General features: G+C 43.3%; 1 protein-coding gene across 1 annotated transcript in view; it reads left to right on the top strand.

Annotated features, from left to right (window-relative positions):
* Positions 1–2,481: 2,481 nt before the first annotated feature.
* Positions 2,482–26,710, top strand: part of LOXL4 (lysyl oxidase like 4) — an 85,563-nt gene continuing 61,334 nt past the window's right edge. Inside the window, exons 1-5 of the mRNA XM_066601108.1 lie at positions 2,482–2,554; positions 5,042–5,242; positions 13,148–13,472; positions 14,612–14,781; positions 22,032–22,240. Of these exons, the coding sequence (XP_066457205.1) occupies positions 13,196–13,472; positions 14,612–14,781; positions 22,032–22,240 (656 nt within the window). The 5' untranslated portion in view covers positions 2,482–2,554; positions 5,042–5,242; positions 13,148–13,195. The remainder of the gene's footprint in view (positions 2,555–5,041; positions 5,243–13,147; positions 13,473–14,611; positions 14,782–22,031; positions 22,241–26,710) is intronic.

Genomic DNA, 26,710 nt, shown 5'->3' with positions numbered 1-26,710 from the left:
TCACAACAAATCTATGGCATAATGTGGCTGCAGAGTCATCTCAAGTTTATCCTACTGCATTGCACAGATATTCCCTGACGGTCTTTGTTTACTTGGCAGCAGTGATGACTTACTGGTTTACCTGCAAGACTGCTGCAGCCAATGAGCGGCCTCGACAGTCCCCTGCTCTATATCACTGAGGGCTCTTTTACATGAGCGTATATCGGCCGCGTTTTCACAGCCGGCTGATATACGCTGTGATCTGATGCATTGGATTCCAATGCATCAGATCACATGGCAGTATTCCCACGGCGTAAAAGCGCCCGGCCGGGACAAAATAAGTGCCAGGCGCTTTTAGGCCGGGCAGCAAAGATAGTCCTGGAACTATCTTTCCAGTCGGAATACGTCGGCCTAGGCATGGGCTCCTATGGGAGCCAATGACAGCGGCCGAAGAAGGGTGGTGGGAGGGAGTTTAAGAGAGTGACTGCTAAACTCCTCCCCCCTTCTCTCCTCCCCTCTGGCTGTTTGCAATGCTAAGCACTGCCCCATCCCACCTCTTCCCATTGCTGGCTGCCGACAAGAAGCAGGGGCTTAGCTCCGCCCCGTCCTACCCCCTACTATTGCAAGCTGCCGGAGGGGGGGGGGGGGAGAGAGAGAGAGGGTGAGCCGGCCAGAGGGAAGGAAGTTCAACGACATGGCGGCCTCGGGGTATATGCGCCGGCCCCATTCCGTCTGAACGGGTGGACAAACATTAGATTTGTGTGCCGTTCATGCGTTTTTACTGCACGTAAAAATGCCTACGGCCCAGTGAAAGAACCCTCAGGCCAATGATTGATTGCAGCAGTTTTGTGGCAGCTGATCACTAGGGGTTAAAGAAGCCAGACAAGCGGCAATCAACTGATTGTTACACCAGCTTCTTCTTCATTAGTCAACCCTTTTAAATGGTCACTGACTTTTTAAACAACTGGTGCCTGTGCAATTGCAAAAGTGATGATCAGCAAAATTGCAAATCACTTTATTTACTTAAAATGACATTTTTTATGCTCAAAAATCCTTCAAAAGTGCTGGCCACTTGGGGTCTCCCTTCCTTCTAATTTGCTGACCACTCCTGTTGTCATGTGAAATCCATCTCTAGTAAAAGAGATAACAAGAAGCAAACAGGAAGTGATGGAGGTTGTCTCATGCTGTCCATAAAAGTCCATAGAGTTGAGACCCATACAGATGTGCCTGCAATAGTAAGTGCTTTGTCCCATCCCAGTGCTGGATTCACATCCACCCTGCTCAGTACTGCTGTATAATGTCCTACATGCTGCTGTTCCTTCTAGTTAGTGTTTTATCTCACTCCAGTACTGGATACTCATCTACACTGCTCAGTACTGCTGTAAATGACCTACATGTTGCTGTTGCTTCTAATAAGTGTTTTATCTCACTCCAGTACTGGATACTCATCTACACCACTCAATACTGCTGTACAATGCCTTACATGCTGCTGCTGCTTCTAGTAAGTGTTTTATCTCACTCCAGTGCTGGATTCACATCTACACTGCTCAGTACTGCTGTACAATGTCCTACATGCTGCTGTTCCTTCTAGTAAGTGTTTTATCTCCTCCAAGTGCTCGATTCACACCTACATGTATTGCTCAGAGTATCCCTTTTAAATTTGCAATAATATCGTGCAAATGTGCACAATGGGGCATATGTATTTTGTGGCTGTGCAGAACTGTGATGTGAAACGGTTGCAGTTTTGCCACAAGTTTTGACTTGTTAAGCCATTATGCCGACCCCTGACATTTTTCAGAAAGTGGGCAGGGCCTAGCACTGGGGGCAGGGCTGTGCATGCCCTGTCTGATTTACTATAATTTACTTAAATTATAGCTAAAACCTACAGCTTATAGTGTAAATTCATATTATTCATATTATTACACTTAGGCCTCCAGGACACTAGTGCTTTATTTAATGGACTACACATGGACACCATACGAAGCCACACGACGCTGAACCCAGATGAAAAACGTCCGTTCCAGTCTTATACTGCAGCATTTACATTAGAAATAACCGCAGTCACAAGATGTAGCAGAGCTGAGTTTGTCATTGAACAGTTTTCATGTGCACAGTGACAGTAGAGTTAATTGCATGCAAATCAAACTCAGCATTACTGTGCCTTACACACTCAGCTCTGCTACATCTGTAGCTATTTTGTTTACCATATGCATGAATGGCAGATTAAATAGTTTTGCCGAACATGGATCTACAGTGAAGTAACTCAAAAAGTGCAAAAAAAGGACTTTAGTATGTGCCATTTGTAGGTGGAATATATCCGTCACAGGGCGTTGGGCCTTGAGGGGGCAATAAGAGGCTGTGGAATACCTTTCTGTGGAAGTTCTGATAGTCTACCTTGAATTAAGTGGGAGGGTACCGAAAGCTGCTCAGTGCCTGTAGGAACAAACATCCCTGTGAAAGCCGGCCAGTCATCCCAGCCTGCTAGTGTATATTTGAGGAAGAGGGAACGAAGCTGGAATTTTGGCATACTGCAAGAATCTGACTGAGCTGCTCCGCTGCTACTAACCACTTTATGGTGAGTTTACACTTTTTTGTATAAAGTTTATTGCATTTCTTAATCATTTTGCGCTTTTTTTTGCCTTGCATTACTAATATGCAGCATTCTTCATACTCTTCTACACTGTGTCAAGTGTAAAATGTCTTAATATTCTAAACAGGATCCTTGGGAAATGGATGGGAATTTTTTTCCCCCTGCAAACAAAGTTCAAAGCTTTCTACATTTGTGTATTGGGAGATAGACTTTATGAAATATGGCGCTGAGAGAATTTCGAAACTGATCTAAATTGACCCTTATGAGTTCTGCCGATGTTAGAATGAGGCAGCATCATCTTGGAAAAAAATGTTAATAATAGCCTAGAGTGGATTTTCTATTCTGCTCACATTGCAGGTAACTGTATGAAACAAATCTGTAAGATGGAAAACAAAAATCTGGATTTCATATGAGAGGTGGTAGGTAATAAGAAGTATAATTAATTAATGTAGCACAGCCGACCCAGCGAGCTCAAGGTTTGTAGGCTGCAGTGTGTCTTTCCATTCTCTTCCTAGAAAAATGTCCCAAGAGGTCTAATAGGTAAATATACCATGTAGAATTCCAAAATCGTGTTGAATTTTCATATACCGTCTGTACAGGAAATATTTGTGTAGAAACTGGTTATTTTTCTTAAAGGGGAAGTCTTCCCTGAACATTCCTTTTTGATAAAAGGGTCCCTAAGTGACACGCTGATCACAGCATGTAACGCTGCTAGAACCCACAGGCATCAGCTGTGATCTGTGGGGACCCGATCAAGTGTTCAGTTCTTCTGCAGTGCCCCCAAAGGTTAAATAAAGTATTGAACAGTTCCCATTGAAATCAATACAATGCATGGACATGTTGGGTCCTCCAGAGGGAGAGACACTCTTTGTAGCTGTTCTGTTTGCTCGCTAATAGTTGAGGGTCCTGAATATGGAGGTTTCTTATTGGCTTGAATGCCATAATACTAGACACAGCCCATGAACGAGTGTGGCATTATATCTCATTAGATTTAGTATGGCTGTGAAGAATAACTTTTATCAGCACGTGTCGGATAAAGTGGCAAAGGGGCTACATGAGATTCGACATTATATAGCCTGCCTAAGGTTGTATTGTGAACTACATTAATAGGAGATGTAACTCTAAATGACTGACCATGTGTTACATAGGTAGCAAACCTTAACTTGACATTTACTACATTACATACCATGATGAAGCATTCTTCGATATTTAACCCATTACATGCCATTGAAGATGTCAAGTTAAAGGGGTATTTTCGGCATTTACTATTGATGATCTATCCTCAGGATAGGGTATCTATAGTTAATCGTCGGGGATCCACCGCTCAGGATCCCTGCCGATCAGCTAATCCTCTGGCCTGCTGTCAGTGAAGTGGGGCAGGATGTCTGCATCAATGGTCAGGGCCTCAAATGTAATATCCTGCTTTGCTCCCATTGGGAATGAAGCCGTCTATTACACTTCTGGCCCTGACCACTGATGTTGAAGTCCTGCCTGGGTGCATTGACAATGGACAGAGCGATCAGCTGATGGGGTAGGATCCAAAATGGTGGACCCCAGCTGATTAACTATTGATAATCTATCCTGTGGATTGGTGATCAATAGTAAATTTGCGGAAAACTCCTTTTAAAGTTTGTTGCGTCATGGCATGTAATGCATTAAATGTCATGTTAAAGATTATTATAGGTGTACATTGATCGGACAGGCCTGTAAGAGTCAGAACCAACTTATTTACTCTGGCCCATAGACAAGGGTTGGACGGATTGTCTTTAATGACACAGTCTTTTTGAAGCAGAGGTTGCTCTCCAGCTATCACAAGACTACTATTCCCAAAGTGCTGGTAATTCTACTATTGCATCAGCTGGAAATCCACAGGTTGGAGATATTTGCCCTAAAGCAACCCTCCAGTTTTGGGACAAAATTCTGTCCTGGTACCAGATGGCAAGAGGGTTCTTGTTCTCTGCCGGCCCTCCAATATCCTTATGCACAGCACTTGAAGGAGCTTTATGGCAGCACACAGAGGCTGTGCAGCTCTGTACTAGGGAGCCATACGACCTCGGTTCACTGCTCTACAGGCTTTCTGCACTAGTCTTTAGAAATCTGTGTCAGTAGTTGTATTTATGGCCAGGAGACACTCACTGACCTAAGTATGTAGGATCTTGACCTCACTGGCTGACGTGAACTAATGATCAGGTACTGTACAATCTTGTCTAGTTTGTCAGGTCGGAAAATAATCCGTCTTGTTACACTGTCTTCACTCTTCTCATACGAACATGCAGAAGAGGAAGACTGCAGATCTAGCAAACCTTGACTTGTCATTTATTGCCTTATGATAACTCAACTGCAATGTAATACAATGTTGTAAATCAAGTTATCATGTTGTCAGTCATGTTAACGATTGCTACAAATGTATTCTTGACAGATCAAGGAGTCTCCTCATTATGCATCTTGAGTCTCTTGTTCTTTTTCTTACAGAGCCTGTGTAGAGCAAATGTGTGCAAGAAGTTTCCTTCTGCCTTCTCTATAAGTACAACACATAGTTGTCACTCCGATTCTTCAAAGCTCATTCTGTTACTAAAGGAACTCACAAACCCCTTCATGTACAGCTAAGAAGTAGCAACATATTGTCTTACACTGAAGAGACCTCTGGGTGCATCATAGAAGAAGGCTGAGCCGGTGAGTCCTACGATATATATCATCATGTGGGGGATTTTGCTATATGTCTTGTGTTTGATTTGCTATACATATTGGATTTCCTTATCTGATGTCAGAGGTTTCCCACCATAATAAGTTACTGATCCCTGGAAGAAGAGAGTTGCTGAACTTTACTAGTGTTGAAGCCCATTTTTTCTTAGGGTTGTTGAGGTCAAACTTTGACCGATCAATGGGTAACGGCAATATGCCATAACGTGGTATGGTGGGAGAACCTACTGGGCCCCATTTATGCACCTGGACTTATGTATAGTTATAGGAGGCAACAGAGAAGATGGTCATGGTACAGATGTAACTTCATGTTGATTAGATTGGTCAGTTTTGAAGTTAGGAATATTGACCACACAGGTGTCCCCTAGAGTTGAAACTTATGAACTTTACTAGTGTTGAAGCCTTTTTTTTCTTTGGTTTGTTGAGGTCAAAGTGGTCAAACATTCATCAATCAATGGGTAACGGCAATTTGCCATAAATTGGTATAGTGAGAAAACCTAACGGAAACCATTTATATACCGGGACTTATGTATAGTTGTAGGAACATAGGAGGCAACAGAGAAGATGGTCATGATACAGATGTAATTTCATGTTGATTAGAGTTGGTGCACCTGAGACTTATGACCCAATGTTAATGGGTTCTGTGTTTGCCCATGTGGGTGAAGGTGTGTGCTACCCAGTGTCACCTGGAATACCCTCGGTTAAAGACTACATCCTTGGGCCTTGGTTGTGATGTGAGCAGGGCTATCCATAGCTAAAGTACCTTCCTGGGTCATAGCAGCGGCCCAATGCACACATAGTTCTAGTCCCTAGGCATTGCTACCTTGCTTGTGGACGTACAGGGATGCATGAAACACGCAGGTAAGACAAACCATATTGGGGCATACATATCACAAATAAACATCAATGGACATCACAGGACTCCACACCAAACATGAGAGCCACTTACTCTGCAGAGAGGAAGAAGAGTTAGTCCCTCATCTACATCTTCAGATGTTACAAAGTTTAACCCATTGTTGATAACTTGTTGCAACAAGTTATCTTATGTTAACACAATAAGAATCATTGAAAAGCTATTGAAATGGCAAGAAAAAGCTCTGTGTTACAGGCTGATGTTACATTAAGTGTCAAGTTAAACTCTACTGCATCTGTACAAAATGCAGAAGCAGCTTATGCCTGTATTTACACTGGCGAGTGCGATATCTGTTCAAGAAAAACGGATCAATATTACCCTCAAAAACCTGCAATTTTTCTGCAATTCCGAAAAAGCACATTGCATTGATGTACATGAGGTTTTCATATACCTATCCTGAGGATAGGTCAACAATAGAAACAGTCTCAAAAATCCCAGACAAGCCCTTTACCTATATAACACTAGTTAACCCTCCTGTGGCCCCAAAAGTCTGCATCCCCTCTTTGCATCGGCCTCATTGCAACAGCATAGATCTTTCCCTATGGTATATATGCTCTAGTCCATATCCTGAGGTAGTGTTGAGCAAACTTTTAAAAAGTTCAGTTCAGCCCATCTGCCGAATTTTAGCAAAAAGTTGGGTTTGAATTAGTTTGAAACAGACTGGAATTTAACCACTATCCCTAAAATAGATGTATAACGCTGTCCAGAAGCCATACAATTTCTCCTCCTTCTCCTTCGGAAGAGGAGGAAAAAGGAAGAAGAAACACGGTGGCTAAGTGGGTAGCACAGGTCCTGGGTTCAAATCTGATCAAGGACAATATGTGCATGGAGTTTGTATGATATTGGTATGAGTTAGAAGAAACATACAACTGGGAGAACATATAAACTCCATGCAGTTGTTGTCCCTGGTTAGAATTGAACCAACGACCCTAGCACTGCAAAGCATTACTGCTAACTACCTGCTTGTGGTCCAGGATGGCGCTGAACCAACCTTTTGGTGAAATGTGACCCAAGAGAGGGTTCAACTGTTTGGGTTCTCTCAACACTACTCTAAGGCATACAGGTCAGTCTAATTATATGATGTAAAGCCATTCCTAGACATTTAGGCATGACCCCAGAACACCCATGTATTATATCCCTTACTGGTTAGTCATCCGGTAACTTACTTGTTATGCCTAAACCAACCATTAATGATCTCATGGACAATGCCTTACATTCCATGGCTTCCGCAAGCCATGTTCTGCATTGCCAGGTCTCTTTAAATTGGCATTCTAGCTGATCCATCATTTAGAACACGAGCTGCTGAGTTACGTTTCCTGCTCGTCTTGAATTATTGAGGAGTTACCAGTTGGGATAATCCTAATAGTTTGTTGTTTGCTACTGCAGTAATTTCACTAGCTATGGCGGCTGCCGTAGACAGCGTGCTGGGAGTTGTAGTTGCACAGCAGCTGTAGAACCCCAGGTTGCAGACCGTTGTACTATTGCATTCCACTTGCTAGCCAGGACAGATGGTTACTTTATAATGAATGAATGTTCTCTCCATATCGCTGGATGGTTTCCAATTTCACCTTATGAGACGACCGAACCCAAGATTTATCGTATTTTTTTTTCCGTTTTTTAAATCAAAAACAGGACCAGAAAACTGACTGGGTTTAACGACGCATTTTGAAAAAAAAAAAATATACAGGAGCCACAAAGCAACCGATCCAGTCCTTCATCTGTGGCCTGAATTATTCATTTTACCCTTGAAATTCTATTGTTATCTGTTCTCACTCGATTCCAGTGTCAAACACTCTGTTATCTGGGCAGGACACATAGTAGTGTTCCTTCTGGGCTTTCTAAATCATAAATAGAATTCCGGTATGACAGAATAGACTGACACTTGTATTTGAAGGCCGTATTTCTATGGGCGAGCACGATATTGTTCCAAGAAAAATGCATCGCGGATGGTACATGCACATTTATGTACATTTTTCACATACGTGAAAATCGCGTGTTAACTGTATCCTGTCTGGGATATACTTCTACTTATCCTAAATACAATTGTATATATTAGGACTCTGAACTGAGTGTAAAATTGCAACCCTATTGGAACTGTAGCATAATTTACCTGTGATCCTGTCTCCTCCACCCATCTGTATGGAATGCTTTGTAAGGTAAAATCAATCATAATTATCCTATGCAACGATTTTACCCTTTAACCCTAATTTTACCCCCAGAGTGACACCGCTTCCTTACGCGCCGGCCTTAGGTTAGATGCCAGAATTTTTTTGGCACCCCCCCCCCTTCCCATATTATAGGAGAAAAATATATACTGTATATTGTACTAATAGGAAGGCTGCCAGTATCCTGCTCGTGCAGAAAGTAGCATATCCACACCGGCACGGATCAGTAACTAAATAATATACCAGAACCAAAATCATAACATAAATACAGCACCAGAACCAAGCTCAGTACATAGACACATGCCAAAACCAAACTGATAACATAAATACAATACCAGAACCAAGCTCATTACATCAATACAGCATCCAAAGAATTACATATTAGATGGGTATAAAAATTTCTCCAGCGCTCATAAGGAAAAACAAGTACCTAAACAGAAACAAAGAGATGGACTGACTTAGTAGGGAGGTCTCGTTGTCCTCGAGACCCCCATGTTAAGGAATATCTAGCCAGTCAAAGGTATATTTAGTATTCTTTAATCCAAAAAGGCAGGTGAAGACAAGGTGAACATACAGGGGTACCAGGAGAGAGCGGGTCATGCAACGCATTTTGGGGTATCTAAGACCTCTTTCTCGAGCACAATGTTGCTAGGGAATAGGCACATCATTCTTTTTTTCTTGACCATTAAAAGGCATCATATGTACAAGATCACTTGGCTTAACCTTTTGGACAGGCGGTCTCATGCGGTACCAACAGGGGCGTAACTAAAGGCTCAGGGGCCCTGATGCAAAAGGTGAGCTGGTACCCCCCTCTATCTGTATCTGTACCCGTACCCATACCTAAACCATGCTGCACAGAGACATAACTTGAAGCTTCTGGGCCCCAATGCAAAACCTGCAACAGGGCCCCCAACTATAATGCTTTATTCATAGTACTGGGCTCCCTATATGGAGAAGAGAGGCCTTATGGGCCCCCTAAGGCTCCTGGGCCCGGGTGCAACCGCATCCCCTGCACCCTCTATAGTTACGCCCCTGGGTACCAAACATTTTTTTCTTTTAAAAAATAGGAGCCAAGCAGTTTGATATATATAATGGAAAAAGGGGGGTAAAAGAGTCTATATAAGGGTGCATTCACACAGGCGAGGACTTCATATGGCTTTTGATTGCTGCGAGACGCACAAAACTCGCACGAGAATAGAATCCGTAAATGGGTTTATTTACATGTGCGATAATTTTCTTGTGAGACAGAAAAGTTGCTGCATGTTCTGTTCTCATGCGAATCTCGCACAAGAATGGAACATGCAGATCTGCGGTCTCCCACACAGCGTACGAACCACGTGTGCTGTGCTATGCAAGTTGCGCCAGAGAATGCCAGGCAAGACACACTTACCTTTGGGGTATTTTTCCCACCTTAAATGCATGTATTTTGGGCTCACCACCATTTTTGCTATTCGATTTAATTTAAAATGTTGCGCCATTTATCTTCTGCAGCTTCTACACATCACTGTATATAGAAACTGCAGTCTAAGTCTCCGTAGGAGACATGTAAAAGCTGCAGAAGACAAATAGTGCAACATATTTAATAAAACCACATTGCAAAAATAATAGTCATCCCAAAATATATGTATTTAAGTGAAAAATAACCCCCAAAGGTATACATCGCCTTTAATGGTATCTAGAAACATTTATATCCTGGTTATACATATTCTACAGTACATTTTACTTTTACACCCACGCTGTGCCCTGTCACAGTCGGATCCGCTCTCATGTATTGGAGATGCTGTGATTTTTGGAGCATATTTTCTAGTTATGTGATTCGATCAAGCCTGACTGGCACAGGGTCAGCTCTGTTACGAGTGCCTGTATGGGTTATTCAGTCCCTAATGATCCTAAGTTAATGCTGCTCCATCATAACTGCTCCCCTCTAAAAAACATGGAGGAATGGTTTGTTAAGCAATGTAATAAATGTGACCAGAACGGTTATTGCCCATCATGTGGAGTCAACTTTCTTGTCCACTTATTGACTGACGTACAGTAGTTAATGGCCTACTGCTTCAAGAAGGTTTCAATAAAAGAGCATTTCTGCCTACAACAGAGAAAAATCCCTAGAAATGAGAAATCCTTGAGTCAGAATTCAGCTCAGTCACTTTTTAGTACTGTTTATTCCTGGGAAAGCTGGGTGAGGGCCAATAGAGCTCTGACATCTGCTTCCTCAGTGGTTTCCAGACTTTCAACTCGCCGTCTGGAAATTCTGAGTTAATAGTCAAATGTCCCTCATGCTGGACCCCGAGTGGAATGCAGCTACAGAATGCCTCTAAAGGCCCATTTACACGCAACGATTAATTATCGCTCAAAATTTGTTAAAATTATGGCATATGAGCGATAATCGTTGCGTGTAAATGCTACCATCGTGCACTTTTTTTGCCTGAACGATGATTTTTAGGTGAGCTTAAAAACCACCATTCAGACCGCACGCTTTGTTCTCCATGGCAGCAGAAGATTGCATTGTTTTTTCTTAGCAGCCCCTGCCAGAACAATGGAGCTAATAGCAGAGTACAGACCACCTGCTGAGTTCTTCAAGTAGCTCCTGGAGACTCATTTGCACGCAAATGAAGCTGATAAAGTGCTAATGGGCATTAGTGCCCATTAGTACTTTATGCAAAACGATCGCTAAAACTTTCAATCTTTCAATCATTTGAAAGATTATCTTTGCGTGTAACTGTCGAGGTCCCAACACATCTAAGCTTTACATGGAAAGCATTTTATTTCAATGGGCAACTTGTAATGCTTCATTTCCTCTGTGGTGGCACTGTAGGGAAATCAAACACTTACCCCCAGATTCCCTAGCAGATTATAGCTGATCAACTTATTGTCAAGGCACTCTTCTAACTAGAATGGATTGTCCAAAATTGAGAAAGACTACAGAATTTTAAGAAGCTGCAATCAAGTTTTTCCTTGTATTATGAATTCATTACCATGGTTGACTTTCATCACTTCTCTGATTAGAAGGAGTCTCCGCTTTGAAGAATCCCTAATTGTTAGAAGCATCTTGTACAATAAGAAGGTCATAAAGTGTCCCCTTGCTGGGGTATCCAGTAATCACCAGTGATCTGTATGTAAACCTGGCAGTAAGTGTTCAAATTTCCTGCAGCACCTCCACAGGGAAAATTGAGTATTACACAGTGCCCTTTCATATCAATGGGTAGTCTGGGTAATGCAGGACAGGATAGGTCCTCCAGAGTGAGACACGCTCTTTGTAACTGTCCATCCCGGCCAGGAGATGAGGGTCCTCAACACAGCATCCCCTCTATTAATTCAGAATTCCCTAATAGCATATATGAAAATGGGTTTTCTGAACTGGGCATCCCCTTTTAAGATAGGCTAATTCATGCATGAGTAATGACAGAAGGTAATTAGTGAAACGCCACATTTGCATTATATTTCCCCTTCATTGGCAACTCATCTCTCCCACGTTTACGTCACATTCTCCTCTTTATGACTCATTTCCCTTTTTGTTCCACATCTTACCCAAGTATGTATCCCATTTCCCCCTTTTCAGTACACACCCCATTGTAGTGCAGTCTTAATTTTCCCTCTACAAGACCGTAGACAAGGGACTTCAAAGGATGGGTTTCATTTAGCCAATGTAACTTAGAGAGGGGACCTTGTTTTTTCCTGCATTTACTCTACATCAGTTTTGTCCACTTCCAACCCTTTGCTTGCTTCTTTAATATCTTGTCTTACCTTATTATAGTCCATTAAAGGGGTTTCTCACCGTGAGAACCATTTTTTACAAATGAAGCTGACTGACCTCTGCAGATTCAGCTCCTGGGACGCCTAGTAATCATCTGTTATCAATAGTGGGCCATGTTAAGGGAAATATTGGCCACCTTTTAAATATTTGTATGCCATTTAATAGATGCCAATGCTGAATGAATGTGACCAATAATGTGGGGCCCTGATAAGGTGACCCTCCCTCTATGACGAACATGTTCCCTCACTGGGTAAATATATGGGTAACAAAAACACTGGTACAAGGGCGCAACCTTCTCAAGTCAAAATTAGAAGGACAAAGGATTATGATCCAACCTCTCTATTTATATATAACTTAGCAGTAAACCGCGTTTCGGAGCACAAGGCCCCTTCTTCAGTTGTGCTGGGGTAGGTACAGCTGAGTCTGTTGTCAGTCTTAGCTGTACATGGAGGTAGATAGCTTGGGGTGTACTGTGTGCTGTGTAGAGGATGCTATCTACCCCCTAATCCCGACAATAGACATGGCTGAACCTACCCCAGCACAACTGAAGAAGGGGCCTTGTGTTCCGAAACGTGTTTTATTGCTGTTTTTTATTTAAAGAATGCAGAAGTTGGATCGTATTCTTTTGTCCCTCTAGTTTCAGCTCCAGAGGGTTACGCCCTTGCACTAGTGTTTGTTACCCATGCACTTGGATCATCTCACGCATGCGTCAGTGTGGCGGTAAATCTGGTAGGCAATACCCTCGTATGCTACTCCATAGCACATCTTTTGCCTTTGACCTACAGCTTTAAAACCATACTTTAAGCCCCACCTACCCGTTTCTTGCTCTTTACCTATCTCCTATGGAAAGGATTATTTTATGATGACGACCCCTTTAAGAGGGAAGGTCCATGCTCTAAGCCCGCCTTTTCCTGAAATACTAAGTGTTGCGGTGCACATCCTGAGATTCGGATATTAGTAAAATGACACAGATTAAACTTATCGGCTAACAGCAAAGACAAGATCTCGTGTTTACTATGTGGATTACATTCTTCTTTTATCCCTAGGTGCAAATTCAGAAATCATTCATCCACTATTCCTCATAAGACGAAGTCATGAAAGTATTGCAGCTGATATTATTATTTATTGCATCACTGATCGACCGATGCCGGCAGCAGCAGCTCCAAGCGGGAGCCCCACAAATCCAGCTGAGGTTAGCTGGGACATCGAGGGTTGCCCATGAAGGTCGCCTGGAGGTTCTTTACAATGGCCAATGGGGCACCGTGTGTGACGATGACTTCAACATAGAAGTGGCTCACGTGGTCTGCAAGCAGCTGGGCTTTGAACTGGCCATGAATTGGGCACATAGTGCAAAATACGGACAAGGAGAAGGTAAATATATACCTAGACTGAGCCTCATGCATATGGCGGCATTACTTACCAAGGGAGGCATAATACGGTGGTAATGTTATCCTAAGGACCTCCAGTTGGTGTCTAGAAGCTCCGGAAAGGGGCTTAATTTTTATCATTGCTATCAGATCCCCTATGCGCTATGAACGCCACTCCTGAACAGCATGTAGCAATCCCCCCAAAATACACCATGTAGAACAGCAACGGCGCAATATGCACATCATGCCGTATGGTAGTACATTTATGGGGCCATTATTTGCTTGAGGCCTTAAGGTCCATTTACACGCAAAGACAATCTTTCAAATGATTGAAAGATTGACAGTTATAGTGATCGCCTTGGATAAACTGCTAATGGACACTAATAGCCTTCATTTGCGTGTAAATGAGCCTCCAGCAGCTATTTGCAAATCCCAGCATGTGGTCTGGACTTTGCACTCAGCTGCATTGTCTTCGCAAGGGCTGCCATGGGCTGTTAGCTAAATACAATGTAATCAGCTGCTCCCACTGAGAACACACCATGCGCTCTGTGTTCTCTCTGGGGCCGAACAATGGATTTTATGTTCACCTAAAAATCACCGTTCAGCCGAAGAGTGAAAGCTGGAAGCGTTTACATGCAACGACTATGAACAAATTTTGAGCGATAATTGTACTGTGTAAATGGGGCTTTAGTCTAAAGCAATGACGAGCGTCCACAGTCATCCGCAATACAGGAAAAGAAGGTTTGCGGGGTCGCCGGCCCCAGTCAGAGACGGATTCCGCTGCGGGCTCCCATGTGAGACCAGCCCCTATTTCAGGATGTAACTCCGGATCAGTACAGGATAAGCCATATAATATGTAAATAAAGTTACTTTGCATTTCTTTGCCATTTGATGGTTCAGAATGAAAATTAAGGAAATGGAGAAGGAAGAGACGGCTTGACTTAATGTTAATGTGTATAATTGTAGCAAGTGGTGAAATTGTGAAATATCTTAGGAGATATATTAGGCTTGTGTGTGAGTATATATATAATATACATATCCTATTACCTCTCTCTCTATATCCACATACATCAGAGAGAGAGGTAAGATCATGCATACCCTATACAATGAAGGTTTATGGTTAGTGTATGTCTGCCTCCCCAGGTCCCATCTGGCTGGATAACGTCCGCTGCTCCGGTGCTGAGAGCTCTCTGGCAGAATGTGAATCTAATGGTTGGGGTGTCGCTGACTGCCGGCACTCCGAGGACGTGGGGATACTCTGTTCAACAACGCGGATAAGGCCATCGGAGCAGTCTCAGGCAATCGCTGCCCAGGTAAGCGGAGCGGAGCGCAGCGCTGCACTGCGGGGCGTCACCTCGCTCTCTGCAAAACCAAACCTCATTAGACCGTGAACTTGGAGATTAATTATGAATCAGCATTTACAGGTCCAGTTCATAACCTGCATTTGGTGCACCAGTTTTGCATTCTGTGCCCTATAGCATAGATTCTCAATCTGTGGTAGGTGAACTCGCTGGCATGCATCCTGTCTCTAGCTGCTACATGTGCTGCCCTCATGCCGTGCATTTACAGTAAGAAGACAGCGCAGAGTATGACCTTAATCATGGGGGTACTTTATATCACTTGTTTAAGTAGGGTGGACTTGGCTTTGGAAAATTGGGAAACAATGTGCTATAGGTTCTAATGCAAAAAATAGCCAAACTGCTAGCATGTGTTAGGTAAGAGGTAGAAGGTGTTGCCTATTGCCTACAGCCATTGGGTCCTGATTTAATTCGTCAAACGGAATCCCCAAACATTATGTGCATGTCTTCAAAATGAATAGGATATATATATATATATACCCTTTAACTGGTGTGATATTGAGAAAAATTGACTTTCAAAGTATTAGGAAGGGGTACATTTTTTTGGCAAGGGGAATGTTTTTGGTGGCCAATTTGAATCCGACATATTGAATTAATAGTCAGATACTAGTTCTACACAGTAATAATGATTATTGTGCAGGTACCTCCAGTGCTCACAGGTGACATCTGCTTTACCTTTTCTCCATCTGGGCCCAGACCACCATAAAGATTTCTTCCAGCCATAACTTATCTCCATATTCACTACCTTCAATACAACAAACAAAAAGAAACCAGACACCGCCTCATACAACTTTTTCTCTTCCAATACAAGGACCCCATCTGACTCAATGTCACACCACATGAAAAGCAAAATGTGGTCCAGCACTCAGGATAAAAGCCTGTCTTTAGTAGAAAAAAATTATTGAAAAAAATCAAAAAACATCCAGAAAAATGACAGTGCCTATGCGTTCCGATGCACAGCTGTGTGAGTGTTTAAAATGCGTAGCAGTTGTAATTTTTTGGGATGTTCAGTGGCTTTTAAGCTGTTCTGCTGTTTGCAATCCACTATTAGGGAGGGAGGGAGTAGTCAGCCTAGCATTCTGCCAGTAGTTTACTGTCCTGCACTTCCTTGCCTTTACTTCCCATGATGCATTGCACTGCATCTGAATGCCCTCCCCTCTGCTTTTCCCAGGACACTCAGGCATTTGGAGACCTTCTGGCAACCTAGTTAGTAAATCCACTAAAATGCGTATACATACGCAAAGATGCGCTGTAACAGTAGGAGAGACAGAGGCTGTGGAGATTGTCATCACAGTGTCTGCAGATCTGTCAGCCTGCAGCCTATAAGTGCAGGGGAACCACCAGTGAAGATAGCCCCTCTCATGTTGCTATGGAAACATCCCAACTACAGAATAACTACGTCCCTATAACTACAGAAACTCTCTATGTAATGACAGAGAGTAGATTGCGGAGAAGCTGGAAGAGAGACCCCTAGTGGCAAACACTTCAAACATGATTTACAGTGATAAAGCAACCAAATATTTAATGTAAGTATATTACAAAAATGATGAGACTAACACAAGCTAGTAGATGAGCAAATATTGTCTGAAAAGTTAGTGTCCCTTTAAATATCCTTATGGTGCTGTTAATTTGGGTCACCAGACCTAAACATGAGCCGGAATTTGCAGCCCTTGTGAAATTAACCCAACTGAAACATGTCAATGAGAATTCTATAAACTGACATTCATTAACATTGCTGACATGGGCAGAGCAGTAAAATATCCCAGCCCAAGTAGCCGTCCGCTCGTGCGTTACCAGGCCCAGCACTGCTTCATTCCATCACAATAGCAGCGCACCGGAGATCATCAGATCACAAGCACTAAATGTCAAAGCCAAGTGATCTAATGTCCTCATTAACACAGTCAATAGTCAGAATGCCCCAGCAGTTTGCTTTATCTGTGCTGCTATGTGAGTCAATGCGGTTTTCATAGGCCTGCAGATGTACAGTCAGGCCGTATGCACCTATATAGGTACCCCAATACCATTGTAATACAGCTGTGTGCATGAGGCTGAGGACAGAGCTGGATGTACAGAACTGCAAAGTAGCCCCCCACTACTTACATAATACCACCATATACTGCTGAAATAATATGCCGTATACACTGAATGGTCCATCTTATTACAGACCCCATCTAGGAGTGTGTTGGACCTCCTTGGGTCTTCAGAACCGCAGCAATCCATAGTGGCACTAGGTGAGGAAATCGTTCTGCATATAGGCCCATGCGGACAGGAAGCTTCTTGTAGTTGATGTAAATTAGATGGAGGTGCTAGCAGGTTTCTCCACTGCTCAAGTGATACGATTATTGCATTTTTTGGCCTTCTGTGTCTCTAAGACACAATGGCGCTGGAACTGGTCATCGGCTGTTATAGCCTATCCATGCTAAAGAACAACGAGTTGTGTGGTTCGACATGTTAGTAGGAGCACCAGCACTGTATTCGACTTCAAATTTCCTTGACTGTGCACTGCCTGTTCATCAGAACGATTCACGATTCTTGACATCCTCCTCTGACCCCTATTGTTGATGAGTTTCTCTGGAAGGTTTTCATTTATCACACCGTTCTTAGTATAATCTCCACAGCATTACATGAGAAAACCCATGTGGTTCGCAGTGAAACCCTGGCCCAGCTAGTCTAGCACCGATGACCGGGCCTGATTGGAAGTCAATCAGATCGCTGGATTTTCCCATCCAATATGGATTCAGACTGATCCACGAGAAATAGGATTTTATGCTGCATTCTGGGGTCACGGCTCTAATTTCCATACAGCGAAACGCCAATCATGACAGGGCCGGGATAAAGTTGCCAATTCAGTTTACAGATGATACTAAGATTCAATGTCCATATAATGAATACAGAATTCTGGGTGATTATAGTTTGCTCCTGGGGTTCCCAATCCTAGGAGGAATTAGCTATATAGAACTAAGTCTGGCCACTAGGGTGGAAAACACCTGTGCCATTATGGGGTTAAACTTACAGTGATGTCATTGAAGTGGTACATGGGACTCGTCACTAAAATATGACTTTTTGCACAATGGGCCTTATGTACTAAAACTGTCTAAAAGTTACACAGTGCAAACTTAGTCTTAAAATGCGCCAGTTTTCTCATTGCATGATAAATCTGTTGAATTTTAAGACTGTCTGGTCTTTGTTTAGACCCCCTATTAATTGGCTTAGTTTACGCCGAAAATTTTGCATCGATCTGTCACAATTTGTGTGCAATTTAGACCACGCCCCTTTTCCGGACAAGTCGGGAAAACTGCCCGAAAATGTCTAAAAACACATGAAATGTGGTGCAAGCAGGCAAGACAATTTTCCGGTGTGATATGTGCCAAAAAACTGTCGTATTTTGAATGGTAATTAAGCCCCAGTGTGCCTGTTCTGGTTACGTGAAAATAGAAGTTTTCAATCGGGCCGCATTCCAAGAGAAACAAGTGCGCACAAAGTGCGACTGACGGTACAGAATCGTAGACTTGTGTGTATGAATAGTGTGACAGTGCGTCCGCCTGCATTACCTCACTCCGCCCTGCCTGACATACCAGTGGTGTTTCCTCGCCTCTCAGGCATTCCTAAACTTCTGTGCAGCTCGCAGAGGACGAGAGCCGTCACTTCATGGCCGGTGGCGGCATAGAGTACATGACAAATCACAAGATGCTGCTCACGTAGAAATACAGGCTGCAGGTTCAAACAAGGAATATTGGGGACATATTGATGACTAGGAAGGACCGCTGCAGATGGAGAAGAATGGAAGGGTCGCATAACTCACCTGCAACGCTATGCAAAACCATCCAAATCATATAACAGTGGGTGAAAAGACAAATCCAGCTCTGCTGCATCTGACTTGGGCCACATAAGGTCTGTGGAGGCCCTTGAAAAAAATGCAAGGGAGGAGGGGAAGGAAAAGAAGAGCGTTTCACAAAAACTAGGCTGCAGTGTGCATGTAATATAGTAAAATGTCGCAAACATTAGCACGATTATCAAAAGGGGCCTTGAAAAACCATCTGGTTTGCAAATAATACATCCAACCAGTGTCAAAATGACAGCACTATGCCATATCCAAATAATGCCGCCATATGGTCCTCATACAACAGTACTACAGATTGCCCACTAACAGTACCCAAAAACAGTATGGTGCAATGCTGCATATTAATAATACCACCACATAGTCCCCATACTACAGTAATATTCAGTGTCCACATAATCCCCCTATACAATGCCATGCACTCTACTAATAATGATCCACCCTATAGTTTACATATAATAGTACCAAACAGTGCCCCAAAACAGTACTATGCAGTGTTCAAATAATACCACTATATAGTCCCTATATAACAGTACTGTACAGTCCCACACAATCCCCCTACACAGTGCTCAAAAAACAGTAGCATGCATTGTCCAAATTATACTACCATATAGTCCTCATATTCAAGTACCATACATTGCCCACATAATCCCACTAGACAGTTCCCCAAAACAGTACCATGCAAATAATACTACTATATAGCCTCCATACAACAGTACCATATAGTGCTCACATAACACCACTATGTAGTGCCCAAACAGTACCATGCAGTACAAATAATACTACCATACAGTCACCATACCACAGTGTAATATAGTGTCTACATACTCCTACTAAAAACAATTCCATGCAGTGTCCAAATAATACTACCATATAGCCCCATACTAAAGTACTATATATACTTCCACTATACAGTGACCAGCAAAGCAGTGCCATGCAGTACAAATACTACCATTTAGTCCACATAGTGCATTACCATATAGTGTCCACATAACTCCACTATACAGTGTCCAAAACCAGTAGCATACTGTTTACTAATAATACCACTTCATAGTCCTCATGCTAAAATACCCACATAATCCGTGCACATACAATCCCACTATACAGTGCCCAAAAACGGTACTGTGATAATATTTTGATATTGTATGGCATAGTCCCCATGCAACACCTTATAATGTCCACATAATACCAATATACAATGCCCACAGTACTGTACTGTATTCAAATTATACCGCCATATCGTCTCCATACAACAGTATCATACAGTGTCCACGTAATCCCACTATACAGTGCTCAAAAAACAGTACCATGCCGTGTACCATCAAACAATAAGGCTACCATATCCTGACGCTACACTGCCATATAGTGCCAACATACCGATACCACTTTACAGTTACCATAGATAAACTCCAAAAAGTGCCCAAATAACAGTGCCATACAGTGGTCAACTAATACCACTACTTAGGGTCTAAATAACAATAAATCTTACATATAATAAGGTTATTCAATGGACATACTAGAGAATACAAACATGCAGTGTCCAAATAAAGGTGCCTTACAGTACCCAAGTAACACCCCCATATAATAGCCAAAAGCAATATCATACCATGCTTAAATAATGCTGCTATACTGTACACTCTCCAAGTATTATTAGTTGTAGTAAAGTCTCTGAGTAATACTGCCACACAATATCCAAATAACAGTGCCATATAATGCTTAGGTAGTACTACTATACACTGCCCAGAAAGTGCCATACTGTGCCCTAACAACTGTGGGAAAATAGCATTGCCATATACTGCCGAACTATTATTTGTTATATATTGTTTATTAAATGATTGCCCCTTACAGTACCCAAGTAATGGCACCATAGAATACCCAAATAATGCTGCTATACACTGCCCAAAAAATGCCATACTGCGTCCTAACAACTGTATTACAGAAGTGTCACCATATACTGCCTAAGTCTGTGAATGCAGTATTTGCCACTGTTGTGTAGGAATGGAAAAGGCCCCTTATTTGAGAACCAGCGGTGGAGACTCCTGCCCTGACAAACTTAGCTCTGCTACATCAGAACAAGATATAAAAACAAAAGTATCCATATTTCCATTGGCAGGAACGGACCTGTAAGGCTAGATGAATGTGTAAATCATAATTACCCCACTAGCCAAAACCAAACAACCGTTGCTATTTATGTAAAGATACCAAACAGTACAGAACACAACATGTTTCTTCTAAATACCGTAATACCGGACGCAACAGAGGAAGAAAACAAGTGATAATCAACACATACAACTGCCATCCCCTGCCGCACCCCTATACCGGTATGTAATTCACCTGCATACAAACATACAACTCAGTCTGCTACATTGTAATCCCATGATTTCTTGCTCAGGAATAGAATGCCTGAACGACAGTGAAGACTGACACTGCTTTCACAGGCATGCAGGGGGGAAGGAGCATGCAGCATGACATTGTCAATTCTTCTGTTGGTTATTTGATTATGATACTACCGCGTTTCCCTGAAAATATAGACCCTGCCTTATATTAATTTTTCCCCCAAAAGAGACACTAGGTCTTTTTTTCCAGGGAAGTCTTATTATACTTACCTAGCAGGCTCGGTCTGGAGCTCAAGCACACTTGCTGCAGTCCTCGGCTGCCCACAGATGATCGCCTCCTGCTTGCGGGATTCATAAATCCCACCTCCAGGAAGCAATGGCTGTGATTGGTTCTCAAATGCTGCTCAGCCAATCAATGCAGCCCTCAGTGAACCAATCACACCCATCGAATCGCAGAGGCGGGATTTATCAATAGGGTGAGCCTTGGCATTGATTGGCCAATTCATAAATCACGCCTCCACAGAGAGATGGCTGTGATTGGTTCTCGAGTGCTGCTCAGCCAATCAATGGAGCGCTCGGTGAACCAATCACAGCCATCACTTCCTGGAGGCGGGATTTATGAATCCCATAACCAAGAAGTGATCTTCTGTGGGTGGCGGAGGACTGTAGCAAGCATGCCGGAGCACCGGAGAGCAGCGGGAGGACCCGAACCAAGCCTGCTAGCAAGTGTATTGCTTTTTTGTTTTTTTATGTAATGCAGCTAGGGCTTATTTTCAGGGTAGGGCTTATATTTCAAGCCTCCCCGAGGGTACATTTTTTTTGGGGGGGGAAATAAGGGTATAATCAAAAAATACACAGGAGACTTAATAATGACATTCTGCATGCTCCTTTCCTCCTGCACTGCCTGTGTAAATAGTGCCAGTCTTCACTGCCATTCCGGCATTCTGCTCCTGAACTAGGAAGGCCAGCTTGCACAGCTGCTTTATGAGTGAACAGTAACTGGATTGCTCTCATGTGTTGAACCTTTTCAGCACACAAAGAAAATCGAGGACGTTCGAATTAAGCCCATTTCTGCCCGTGCCAAAGCAAGCCTCCCCGTCACAGAGGGCATCGTTGAAGTGAAACATCATGGCCGGTGGCGGCAGGTCTGTGAACACAGCTGGACCCTTGATAACAGCAGGGTGGTATGCGGGATGATGGGGTTTCCTGGAGAAGTACAACCCAACCTCAAGTTTTACAGGTAAAGTCTCACAGCTATTACCTTTGTACGAAGTTGTATAGTCACATTCAGCCAACTACTTGTTATGTCTTCTTCTGGGAAAGCTGGGTGACCACCACTGTGGCCGCCATTACATTCCCCTTCCCCCAGGGGTTGTCACTAATCTCTTCTACATCCCTTTGCTAAATGTGAGGCGCAAACGTCTGTGCTTTATATATATAATGTGACAATGGCTAGGGGTACAGCAGCTCTCACCCGCAGATGCCCAATGTAATGCACATGTCATAGGTAGTGGTGTTGCAACGCAGGATTCAGGATACTTCTAAGATAACTTGTTGCTAACTACTGCCAACTAAATCCTAGGATTACTAATACATTGTGACAATACGGAATAGTGCTGCAAGAAAAGTATCGATAATGTGGTATAAAGATCAGTCCCGTTGAACAGAAAATCACCTAAGATAAAACATAGTTTGTCTTTAAAGGGTTAACACATTCCTAATATCAATACAGTCTATTGGAAGAACAGGTTCAAGCTCCAATCTCTGGGTTTCTATTATTTAGGCTTGCACTCCTTTATCCATATCCAGGTCCATAACCGTGAGCAATGCATTTAGTTACCAGTTGTAGGTTAACCTATGCACAAAGTGAGCTGAGATAGATGAACAGGAGGGACTTGAGCGCAGGGGTGGAACAAGATTGTTTGGCAGCCTAGGGCAAATTTAGTCACAGTCCATAAAGATCTTACAACACATCAAAGGGATCTGATTGTTGAAAGGTATCAGTCAGGAGAAGAGGACTAAAACATTTCCAAGGCATTACATAAACCATGGGACACAATGGAGACAGTCATCAAGAAGTGGATTAAATTTGGCACAATGGTGACATTACCAAGAACTGGACGTCCCTAAAAAATTGATGAAAAGTTCGAAAGAAAATTGGTCCGTAAGGCCGCCAAGAGGCCTACAGCAACGTTAAAGGAGCTGCAGGAATTTCTGGGAAGTCCTGGATGTGTAGTGCATGTGACAACCATCTCCCGTATCCTTCATATGTCTGGGCTGTGGGGTGGGTGGGCAAGACAGAGGCCTTTTCTGGCAAAGAAAAACCTCCAAGCCCGGCTATGTTTTGCCAAAACCTATAACAAATCTGCCAAAAGTCTGTGGGAGAACGTGTTATGTCTTATGAGACCGAGGGGGAACTTTATGGCTATAATTCCAAAGGGTATGTTCGTGATGAAGCCAACACTGCCCATCACCAGAAGAACCTCATACCTGCAGTGAGGATGGCGGAGGCAGCATTGTGTTTTGGGGCTGTTTTTTGGGTGCTGGAACTGGAGCTTCAGTCAAGGTGGAGAAAATTATGAACAGTTCCAATATTTCAGATTTAAGTTTGTTTTTCATTAGAATGGTGCAGATAACGGGTCACAGTGAAGATGGAAATAAAGGATTCATCTTTGTCGGATTTTTTAACCCAACATAGGTCCAAATAAATACGGCTTAATACATTGCAGAACGCTCACACATAACTAATAAATGCAGCATCGAAACTCATAAAAAGGAATTCTTTATTACACATCCATGAAAAATCAATATAAATAACAAAAGCCAGATCCTTCTAATATTTTAGTGGGGTCTTGCTTTTGTTATTTATATTGATTTTTTGGGGGGGGGGATGTGAAATAAAGAATTACTTTTTATGAGTTTTGATGCTGCATTTTATTAAGTATGGCGGCCAGACAGCCCCTTAATAATCATAATCACCGGGAGAGAGAATAGAACATAGAATTGTGATATTAGGGTGGGATTGCCATATTTTCCCCCATACTCCCTGTAAAAAGTTAATAAGTTATATATGCACTATTAAGCCAGGCTCCGATTATGGAATCCGTGATTGGCATCCATGCGGAAGATCTGCAAGCATTGAAAAGCATGTAGTTTCGCTTTTTCGTTCAGAGTGCGGATACGAATTGCGAAGAAAAATCGCAGCATGCTCTATTTTGCTGTGGACTCCGCGCGGACAGCCTCCATTGAGGTCAACAGATGCCGTCCGACACGCAGCCCATTACCATCGCATATGGGCGGCAGGTACCGGCGTCAGCACTTAACAAGTTAAGGGCTAACCGTAGCAGGCTCACTCCCTAACAATCATAGTGTCCTGGCATGTCCCAGCGATGGAAGGATCCCCCTGTAGTACGCTGCCCCCATCGCCCCATGGACCCTGCGCTCTTCACTACTACTTACAGGCACAGGTAGTTCTCTTGTTATAAATACAGTTCTGGGCCTCATTTATGGAAACTGTCTAACAGCAGGGGCTCATTCACACAGGCGTAAATACACACCGTATTATATTCATATTTTTTAATACGGAGTGACTAGAACCCATTGATTTCAATCGGTCTATTCACAAATGCGTAATTTTCGTTCACGTGAAAAAAAAACGTAGCATGTCCTATTTCGGGCCACTTACGTGCGGAAAAAGATTACAAGACGGGCTGAAATACACGTTGAATAGGCAAGTTTAGGTCGCGTCTTACCGCGGTGTGCATTGGCGTATCGCCGCGAATGGCAGCGGTTTTTCACTGCACATGACAGCATATCTCATGCTCGCTGTCATGCGCAGTCTGACCTGTTTCATTTTTTTTCCATTTCCCACTCTGACACCCAGCGACGCTGTGTACAAACATCGCACATTGCGTATGTACAGCATTTATTACGCACCCATAGACAACAATAAGACTTTATTGCGGTAAAATAGGGCATGCTGCGTCCTTATTTACGCACGTATTATACGCAACAAATATACACAAGTGTGAACGGATCAATGAAAATCAACCTACTTTACACTGACTCCATTTACCATGTATATTGCGCTTGTAATACGCAATGACATTACGCTCGTGTGAGCCTGCTCTTAGGGTGGTTTCACATCTGCGCTCGGGGCGCCACTTTACTGCTTCGTCCAGAAACTAGCACACTTACTTGCGCACGTCTACGTATTAAGACGGAACCGAACAGTGCCGAACGGACCCCATTGACTATAACAGGGTCTGTTCAGCTTCCCGGCTGAACGCAGCACTATTTCTTCTGGTATTTTGTGCCAAATCAGCGACGGTACTTCCGACCGGAGGTCCCAATGCAGATGTGTAACCACTAGAGATGAGCGAGTATACTCGCTAAGGCACATTACTCGAGCGAGTAGTGCCTTAGCCGAGTATCTCCCCCGCTCGTCTCTAAAGATTCGGAGGCGGGGAGCGGGGGATCTCTCTCTCCCTTTCTCCACCCCCCGCTCCACCCCGCTCCCCGACGCAACTCACCTGTCATCCCCGCCGGCCCCCGAATCTTTAGAGACGAGTGGGGAGATACTTGGCTAAGGCACTACACGCTCAAGTAATGTGCCTTAGCGAGTATACTCGCTCATCTCTAGTAACCAGCCCACAAGTGTCCCTATTGTCCACAGCAACCAATCAGAGCTCAGCTTTCATTTTACCACTGCTGTATAAGAAATGAAAGCTGCTCTCTGATTGGTTTCTTTGGGCAACAAAGACAGTCTTCTTATTAGACAGCTTAGATACACGAGACCCGATGTTTGTCACTTAGGATTTTGACAGGAGTCTATTGACAGCGCCCATGAAGCGCCACATGGTGCCCGTAGGTCGGATGTCTTGTGAGGACACTATATTAATACCTTCACATCACACAGTAGTGTCGGATGCCACGTTTGTTGGCCACAATTTTGCAAAACCCTCCATCAGCGGCAAAGTCTAATTATACATCTAATCTCACAGGAAAAGCCTGCGGTCGGGAAGAGCTGGGTGTTTAATTCCTACATCAGATGAATGTGCTATTCTTATGGGCAGTCCTATGTAATTTACTCTTGTCCTACTCTTGTTTTTCCTTAAAGCCTTTCTTGGAAGCTGGATGTGTTTTTGGCGCATCCCTACTGTCACATTCCTTCCAGCTAGAACACCCCTGGAATCCGGCATCTGACTATTTTGGGACGCTGCGTGACAGCATTCATGGGGGCCATTATAACGCCCTTAGGGGCTGTCACCCAGCTTTCCGCAGACCCTGAATGTCATGTGACAAGAGCTCGAAATGTAGGTAAAGCTCAGGGAGCAGTAGGTCCCGTTGAGTCAGTAATGGGTGTGGGGGCATGAACAAAAATCATAAGGCCCAATGGTAAACTCAGAATGAGCCCCTCTCCCTATTAAGAGCTCTGTAAATGTAACCGTTGTTAACCCCTTCCTTCCACTGCTTAGACGTAACTGGAAGCTTCTGGGCCCCAGTGCAAAATCTGTAACAGGGCCCCCAACTATAATGCTTCATTATTAGTACCGACCTCATTATATGGGGAAGAGAGACCTTATGGCAACTTCCCCCCAAGGCACCAGGGCCCGAGTGCAACTATATCCTCTGCACCCATTAGATTAACCCCCCTGCTGCACAGTCATATTTCGTTTTTTGTTCATGTTTTTTCGTCTCCACCTTCCAA

This window comes from Eleutherodactylus coqui, chromosome 4 (assembly GCF_035609145.1).
Source record: "Eleutherodactylus coqui strain aEleCoq1 chromosome 4, aEleCoq1.hap1, whole genome shotgun sequence".
NCBI classification, from domain to species: Eukaryota; Metazoa; Chordata; class Amphibia; order Anura; family Eleutherodactylidae; genus Eleutherodactylus; species Eleutherodactylus coqui.
This window is presented reverse-complemented; position numbering and strand designations above follow the sequence as displayed.